This window comes from Limulus polyphemus, unplaced genomic scaffold (assembly GCF_000517525.1).
Source record: "Limulus polyphemus unplaced genomic scaffold, Limulus_polyphemus-2.1.2 Scaffold2183, whole genome shotgun sequence".
In the NCBI taxonomy this organism is placed as follows: Eukaryota; Metazoa; Arthropoda; class Merostomata; order Xiphosura; family Limulidae; genus Limulus; species Limulus polyphemus.
Genome location: NW_013667793.1, coordinates 164,316 through 173,931, shown reverse-complemented (window position 1 = coordinate 173,931; position 9,616 = coordinate 164,316). Strand labels below are relative to the sequence as shown.

The window sequence follows — 9,616 nt, the reverse complement described above, 5'->3', positions numbered from 1 at the left end:
ATGTTTTGTTTTTAATTTCACACAAAGCTACACGAACGCTATCTGCTGTAGCCATTCCTAATTTAGCAGTGAACGACTAGGGAGAAGGTAGCTAATTATCATCATCCACTGCCAATTCTTGGGCTACTGTTTCACCTACGAATAGTGTGATTGACCGTCACTTTATAACGCCCACACGGCTGAAAGGGCGGGCAATTGTTGATGGGATGGGGATTCGAACCCGCAGATTGTTTTTCTTTTGAGTTTTTCTCCCCAGATTCCCCAAGGTATGGTATCAGAAATAGTCAAAATTTGTTTCTAGCTCTTACAATAACATTTGTAGTATTTGTAAAATATTTTGACTCACCTGTAGATATCTTTCTGTAATTAGCTTTTGTAAATACGGAAATAATTCGAACTTTTTTAAAGCACGAATGTAACAAGTATCAAAATGGTAAAAATTCAACACCACGTGAAAATTAATAAATAATAATCAGTAGAATAATAATATTTTTCAAATCATGTATTTGGTATTGATTAAAGACAGTAGTTAGTATCTAATGCTACATATTGTATTTTTTATATTCCAAACAGCGAGTAAGTATGAGCGGATCAACACTATTAAGAATATGGCTTATATGTGTCTTTCAAATCACTTATCAACAAACTAACAGACAGGTGGTGTTGCATGACCCTCCACTTTCGGAATCATACTGGTACGCTTTTCTGAGTAATAAAAATGCTTTGACAATTGAGGATCGAAATCGTCAAGTGTGGATGACAACTGGAAAAAAGCCAAGAGAGGAAAAGAAAGTATACAAGAAAACTTCATGAAATATTCTCAAGGCGGAAGAGAAATGAAGAAGCTTCTTTTAAACGCTCTAGTCAGTCAAAGCTCTGGGGTCAACTTTGGTAAAAAAGTTATTTTTGGCAACAATGATCCTTACAACACTTTTTCGATATCGACTACGATGTTAGGAACAGACGGAAGTTCCCGGAAGTTGATTCACGTGGATTTGACGAAGATATTTTTGACGAAGGCTTCGGAAAGTGGTCTCCAATGAAAAGATGGCAATAATTCAGTGCATATCCTCTTTCAATTCGGTTTGTAATTAGAGAGTTTGATCTTTTTTTGACGATTATAGCTTTAAGAAAGAAATATATTTTGCTATGATTATCACTGTTTCTAAAACAAACAATAGTTTTTATTTTATCAATATTTGGCTTTGCAAAGTTTACTAGTGGTCTTATTTTCCCACAAACGATGTATGTCAATATTAATCTATGATATCTTGCTTGCACTATGTAAGTCTTAAGCGTCTGTAATAACTTCTGGCAAAACCGAATTGCCGATGAAAAATGGTTTTCTTTGAAACTTTAAATAACACATTTTTCTCTTTCTTTTATTTCGTCGTTTTTAATTTCTTGAAAATTAAGAATTACATCATTTTATTTGAACCTCTGTTTTGCTGAAGAAGCGTGTACAATAAAATATGCTCTGTTTACTTGAACTCCATATCTGCATCGTTTTTGTTTTGCAGTTTTTAATGAGTTAACAACAGTCTGTACTGATATGTTTCATCACAAACTGACTTTGGTTTAAATAATATTTCTAATTTGATGATCGGAATATACAAAGCTGAATGTCATGCTGGATACTAGTCCTATTTCAATAAGTCCAACCATTTTGATTATATATAACGTTTTTTGGTCTGTCGTTCTGTTGTTTACATAGTTAATTTATCGAACGTTAATATATAAATAAATAAAATCGAGTCAGAAAAGAAAGGATTAGATTTCATATTAATAACTAACTGACCTAACGTCACAGAGGATTTTATATTTATTCTTTCACACAAAATACCCACAAGGCGCTATCATGAACTATGGTTCATGATAATAACACGAAACTAGTATGTATTTCTCTTTAAGTACACTGTACAAAATAATAATTAAAGAAAAACCTTTGCATATAAAACTACTACTATGACAAGGCAACATCACTATTATAAAATAGCGTCAACATCCTCCTCAATTCTCTGTTAAGGAAACCAGGCTTCTTATAATCAGTCGTAGATTAAGTTGATGAAATGTACTTTTTCATCAATTTTATCTATTCCACAACACACCATAATTAGGGTAAGGTTATTAACACTGTGCTATTGATATATTTATATTACTGTGTTTCTTGAATTAATCTGATCATTATTCAGAAGATAGTCTTCGTGATCCCGGAACAGGTCAAGCGACCAAAGCGTCAACGGGAGAAGACTACATTATTAAATATTAATAAGACGTTCAGAAAGAAACTAAAGTAGAAGGTATAATACCGTGTCAACCACACTATACAACCAATATCCAGTTTCGGCGAGGCCTTTGGTTCGTAGCAGGCTGTATAGAATTGGTTAGAAGTTTCAAGTTATCGTTAGCAGAAAGCGAAACCATCTGGAAATCAATTTGTATGTTTACTCAAGACCTATACAATCATTATCAAAATCAAAGGTAAAATAACTACTATTGTCGCAATCACTGGATACCCTGGTTTCTCCTAAATTGAATTAGATTTTTTGTAGGAATTGTCAGTGTACAAACGATCAGAAACGAAACAAGACTTCACGAGAACGGTCCATATAGGAAACCCCCATAAGGTGCATTCCGCTCACTACATGGCATAAAACAGCTCGCCTACAATGTTAAGCAATATTCTTTCTACAGATAAGTCCGGCTTTATTTTCCAGCTAGATAACATGTACATTCTCATTCAAAGAGAGCATGGAACCAGATCCAACCAAATTCTCATATGTAACGTGGCGCATATGTCAGTGCAAAATGTATGAAATTGTCAGGTATAAGTATTAGTGGACCTCTACATCCTGTCAAATAATATCATTGATGCCACACAATATAGAGACAGTCGCATCCGACGACCCTTGGTTCTGCTATATTCTGGTGCATTTAGCCTTACCTTCAATCTAATGAATGATAATCCTACCCCAATAGTGCTAAAATTGTCGACACATTCGTTCAAGAAAAACGAGTTAACCGAATGGAGTGACTTTCACACTCACCAGATTTAAATCCCAGGCAGAAAAAAATATCCTTGAAATAGCTCTAACCTTAAGGGATTGGTCAAGAATACCCCGGGATCTTATCCCCATTTCGGTTTTAAATACGTATTATCGGTGCTCCTCTTCTTGCTTTTGGTGGTGATCATATTGCATATTGAGGAGGAATATAATAAAATGTACAAAACTTTACAATTGTAGACTGAATGGCCCATCATATATAATTTGGTCCACGTGATGGATAATCAGATGCGTAATTTGCATAAAAAATGAATTGACTGGGATGACTGACATTGTTTTATGACAGCCTGTGACACAAAGTAGTAGTGTCTTAAGTTTGTTTTGTTTTGCGCAAAGCTACTCGAGAGCTACCTGCACTAGCTGTGCCATATTTAGAAGTGACAGTCTAGAGGGAAGGTAAGCAATCAAGATCATCCACCGCCAACTCGTAGATTACTATTGTCAGGCCAAATAATGGGATTTGATTGTCACTCTTATAACTCACACTCAAACCCAAAGTAATGGCCTACAGTCCAACACGCCAACCATGAGGTCTTGCTCCTACCCTTGTAGGATATACGTATGGTCCTGAATCATACTTATAGAAGCATTTAAATGATATGTAATACTGATGCTACTCAATTATTCTTCTGGATAATTAAACGGACAAGATGTTTGAATATAACTGTAATTGCTTTGTTCTCTCATCACCAAATTTGTGAATGTCAGCAAGAAAGAAACGTTTAGTCCAGTCTATCATTTCATTCGTCACTTTCCACTTTCTCTGCTAAATTAGGGACGCTAGCGCAGATAGCCCTCGTGTAGCTTTGCGCGAAATTCAAAAAAACAATCCTCTGTTTCTGCATTAAGCAACAGGAGGCGGTAACGTATTGGCTAGATGATAAAATACCTATCACACCTTGTCACTGAAATGTTTTAATCGTGGCTTCACCTACTGTCAAATTAAAAAAAAGAAAGAAAAATTCATTATCTATCAGAATTCTACAATAGTTTGATAAATATATAAACTACAATTCAGAGAGAAAGTAACCACTGAAAATCGTCATCTTGCAATAATGGACGTAGCGTATATATATATATGTATGTGTGTGTGTGTATGTAGCTATCTATCTATGTAAGTGTCCGAAATAATAAATACAATATGGCGTCATCTATTGAATAGCACCACAAAAAAAAAAAATACCATAAAAAAAATTTACGCTTTGGGTATTCAAGATTTAAAAAATTAGAAAAATAACAACGATATGTGCAATAGAATAGAATACAATTTTAAAGAAAGTACTCTCCTTACAACAAGAACACGACTTTCACAAGGACTGTATGTGAGGGTTTGATTATATCTTTATTGATGTAATTTGTAAATATAGTATTAAAAATGGAGTTCTTAAAAAAATGATATTTTTTCAATAAAAGGTACCGATTTTAATATATAAAAATATTACAGTTTATATCAACACAATCCGAACACTCTTCCCGTGCAGTATTTTCCAGAAAAATCCTTTTTGAGAAAATGTTCACTTTTTTTCTCAATTTTTTCAATGAGTCATTTGTAATTACTAGCACAAAGAACTGCCCGTATGGCGGCGTTTCCGCTAGTGATAATAATTTGCAAAGCTGAGAAAAACTAAGTAAAGATTGAAAAACAAACAAAAATGTAATGGTATTTCTTTTGTGTTTTAAACAAAACAAAATTCCACATACAGACGCAAAATAATAACATAACAGCAATTATAGTAGCATAAATCTTATCGGTACGTTCTATAGTGCATTAATGTCTTTCAAGTATGAAACTTCTACGAAGGTGAAAAATATTGGTACTATAGATAAGGAACAGTTTAATATTACGTTTTAAATAAGTGTTGTTTAGAATAATTACTTAAATAATGCACTGATCCAGTCGAAACTGCTGAACGCTGTTCAATAAAGTAATAGTTTTACTACAGCGTATTTATGACTGAGTCAGTTTGTTTAAATTAAGTATCAAAAATAACTCAAGCGGTTCTATTTTAACAAAGTGCCGATAACTGTAAATTGAAATTTTTTAACTTTATATTGAAAGAAAAAAAATTGAAGATCTTGAATGAATAGCTAGTTCAAACTTTTAAGCATCCATGCATTATACAGAAAATACCAATATTAATGTTTTTCTTTGAGAATAAAATAACAATAGCATAATAAAAAATATATATAATTCAACAGTCTTTTTTCTTACGTTCAACCAATCAGGTGAAAATTACCAATGTTCAAAAACCTTTGAGTTTCTATTTATGGTCACCAGTTCAGTCAATATATATGTGTAACTGACAATATCAACTCTCTTTCAAAGATATTTTGAAAATTCACCACCACTCCATTTTTCACAAACCAATGTTTTCCCTATATTTCCAATCGAACTTACGAGTACTAATAAAGTGCTATGAAGGTCGCTGGGTTCGAATATTAATCATATAAAAAATAGTAAATTTAAAATAAAGCATTTCACATATTAAATATACTAGTACCAGAACAAGAACTGTATCGACAGATCTCACACACTCACGTTTGAAAGATTTCAAAGAAAACACTCAAATCACATAATACAATTTTGCATTTAACGTCCTTTCTGGAGTACCTATGCAAGTTTCAGTCGTTAACATTATTTTATTGAAACCCCTGTAGATAAACTGTGCCCCCTTGGTGTGTGCACCATAATCTACATTCTTCATAACGATCATCTTTCAACACCACAAATATTTTTGTTTTATAATTTTTTCTTGAAGTACAAATACTAAATTCAATAACAACACATGTAACAAGAAAGAGTAAAGTATTGAAAACTTAAATATATATATATAAAACATAGGAAAATTAGAAATGGTAATTACTTTATATCTAATAAATATAAGTCCAAAAAATATTACGAGTTATAGGTGATCTGTTCAAGTGGAAAACATTCAGCAGAGCGCAACTTTCAAGACAGCTGTACATTTTTGAATGCGGGTGGGGACAGCGATAACTTACTTGTTGACCTGGGCAGCCGTCTATATTGCTTTCCCTAAACGACCCTGAATTTGGATACAGTGGCTCTATAAAGGTGAGAATATTTTTAAAATGAAAAGCTTTAGTTACCGTGTAATTTCAAAATGTTCTTTGCCAGATTAACAGATTAGAAATAGAAAACTAGTGAAATTAATTTTTGAAATGGTGTTAATAGCTAAAAAGCTGTGCATTTCTTCTGAAGGCCCGCCATGGCCAGGTGGTTAAGGCGCTCGACTCGCAATCTGAGGGTCGCGGGTTCGAATCCCCGTCACACCAAACATGCTCGCCCTTTCAGCCGTGGGGGCGTTATAATGTGACGGTCAATCCCATTATTCGTTGGTAAAAGAGTAGCCCAAGAGTTGGCTGTGGGTGGTGATGACTAGCTACCTTCCCTCTAGTCTTACACTGCTAAATTAGGGACGGCTAGCGCAGATAGCCCTCGTGTAGCTTTGCGCGAAATTCAAAAACAAACAAACAAACAAACAATTTCTTCTGAAAGTCCGAACTACCAAATAAACTAAACACAGCAAGCTACGCGATTCGCGTCGAAAGGACTTGTAGAAAAGACTAGTGTATATTTACGTTCAATCCATGACAGTGTTATACTAAAAACAAATTAGTTTACAAACACAACGACAAACTAAGTTTGATAGTAAAGTGTATTTTATTTTGAGGCCAATTATTCATAGCAACCTATTAAGTGAGATGGAAATTTAAACTATGTTTGCTAGAATTTAAACAATTTTTATTCCACTGTAATCAGGCGTCTTAAAAATGTTATTTCGTATACAATTTAAACCCAAGCTATAAAGGATTGGATCAAATCTTAGTGAAAACCTTGAATTTCTCAGGGCTTTCACGGGAAACATCTTGGATAGTCACATAATTCAGCATATTCATCATGGCTTCCACGAGAATATCTTGGTACTTAAGGAAAATACTGTGGCGGCCCCGAGAGAAACTTAGACCTACTATGTAGTTTTGATGGTTGCCAGACAAGGGATTCTTTCCTATTGGAATAAAATACGGTAAGATTAACATCATTCTCTTATTTCAATATTGCTTTAAAACTTCATTAACATTTACGATATTTATATAAAAAAAACAATAAAAATATATTTATTTTGTAAATAAACTGCAGCTAAGATCGAGAAATCCACTTTTCTTCTAGTTCTTTAAATTCTGTGAAAATGGAATAGGAAAATTACAAAGTTTACTAAATATAAACAAAACGCGAAATGTTACTACCACTAAGGCGTGTCTATAAGTGATTCTTTAGATTAACAAATTTACTTATTGCTAGGTGAGAATTTTCACATCACAACTCGAATAAAATAAAATAAAATAAATTAGAATAATTGAAACATATGTGATTGTTGGCCCTCAGGTAATTAGCCTAAATACATTAACTCTAAACCTTGCTTGCTAATGCTAAAATTTTATTACCTTATTAGTAGCTAAACTGAGAAGTAACTGGTAGCTAACACACAGACATATATATATATTGATAAAAGAGATATTCGCTAAATAATTTTATGACAGTCTTTTGTAATAGAACTTTTTGATAAAAGTCTGAGCATCAACCAAACTAGGTGTCATTACTTCCTGGTTATGATTTTTGTGTAGAGCTACATTGTTGGAATAAAGATGAATACAATTAAGTTAATTTTCGATTTTTTCTTAATTTTGTTAGTATAATCCAACACGATACTCAATATTTCTAAAGATCAACTCCATAATCTTACCTTTTTTTTAAATCCGGTGTCCGCATTGCAAAAGTATGCACATATCAAACTATTATGTATACGCTTACCTTCAGTTATCAATATGCCGTCGTCATCGTAGCACCAAAAGTCTTCTTTTCTCAATCCCCATCGACAAGCAGTTCTATAGACCACAGCTTTTTCGATGTAAGGATCGTTAGTACTAAAAGCTAATAATACAGGCGTATTGTTAGCAACGATATCATCAGCACACTTTGACGCCTGCAATACATTAGAACAGCTTATTAGAAATAAAGAGTGTGCCCTTATTTCGTTGCATAATGATTACACATAAAATTTTCATATATTTGGATAAGTTGGAATCTACACATTATGAACAGATTTACAACATATAAAGGAAGAGATATTTTTCAACTGTTTTACTACATACTAATATTAACGGTTCAGGATCATAACATGAATGATATGTATTGTTACGACAGCGGTAGTCACGTGAAGCTGGTAATACGTCATGATATTATAGAAGGATCGGGGAACATCACGAATAATCCAGTATGTGCAAGACGCCCTCTATTCCTGTATATAAGTGCGCCGGATAACGTGAGACAAATTATTCGGAATTAGAATTGCAGACAGGCAGAGACAGAGACGGACAATTGAGTCAAGCGCGGTAGTGAAGTGCATGAATCCTTGTGAATTCTAGCGTGTGTTTAAGTGTTTTGCAAAGTTGTATTGAGAGGGAATAAACTAGTTTTATTTAAAAAAGGACTTGCATCGCTAAAGTTTCTCGGAAATAACTTCTACGGAAAATTAACAAACGAACGTACCAAATTGGTGTCAGAAGTGGGATAGATAATAAAAAAAGAAGAAGATGGAAACGAGAGGCGGCAAACCAAACTATAGCTTAGCAGATTTGATGGCAGCAAAACAAGAACAGCAAAAGAAACAAGAAGAACGAGAAAATAAACAAGAAGAGAGACAACAGCAGTTGCAAGAAAACCTGCAAAAGTGGCAGCTCGAACAACAAAATAAACAAGAAGAGAGATTACAGCAGTTGCAAGAAAACCTGCAACAGTGGCAGATGGAACAGCAAAATAAACAAGAGAGATTACAGCAGTGGATGGAAGAGAAAGAAAATAAACAAGAAGAAAGTCTCCAACAATTGAGAGAAAGCCAGAGTACACAAATAGAAAACATTAGTAAATTTCAAAGCGAATTAAATACATTAAAGAATAATATCACAAGGAGGATATATTAGCCATCGACCTAATCAGCCTCAGACAACGGGAAGCCCCTTCCAGACCCCTCAGCTAAACCCTAATGCAGACATCTTCAGTCCTGTTAGAAGTCACATCCCAGATATGAAAGTCAGCAACAGGGGTGATCTAGTGCGAAGGAAGCCACAGGAATATAGAGCACAATTTGAGCTCCTGGCAGAGATGAATGGATGGACAGATGAGCAGAAAGCAGTATATCTGGCAACGAGTTTGAAGGGCCAACCTCTGGAAATACTTGGACAGTTGTCAGCAGATGACAGGCACAACTGTAGAACACTGGTAGCGGCTTTAGAACTCAGGTACGGAACCCAAAATCAGTCTGAAGTCTACAGGGCTAGGTTTAGGACGAGAGTCCGTGCTAAAGTGGAGAGCCTGCAAGAGCTGGCACAGGATTTGGAAAGTATGGCACACAAGATCTACCCAAATGTGCCACCCGATCTCCTTAAGTTGTTGCTGAGGGATCAGTTTGTAGATGCCTTGGACAGTCCACAACTGAAAATACAAGTAAAGCAAGCACACCCTTCTACTATGC

General features: G+C 34.4%; 1 protein-coding gene across 1 annotated transcript in view; it reads right to left on the bottom strand.

Annotated features, from left to right (window-relative positions):
- Positions 1-6,590: 6,590 nt before the first annotated feature.
- The window catches only part of LOC111087461, a 29,855-nt gene continuing 26,829 nt past the window's right edge, over positions 6,591-9,616 (bottom strand). Inside the window, exons 5-6 of the mRNA XM_022394151.1 lie at positions 7,897-8,068; positions 6,591-7,093 (exon numbers count right to left, since the gene is read on the bottom strand). Coding sequence (XP_022249859.1) covers positions 6,903-7,093; positions 7,897-8,068 — 363 coding nt within the window. The 3' untranslated portion in view covers positions 6,591-6,902. The remainder of the gene's footprint in view (positions 7,094-7,896; positions 8,069-9,616) is intronic.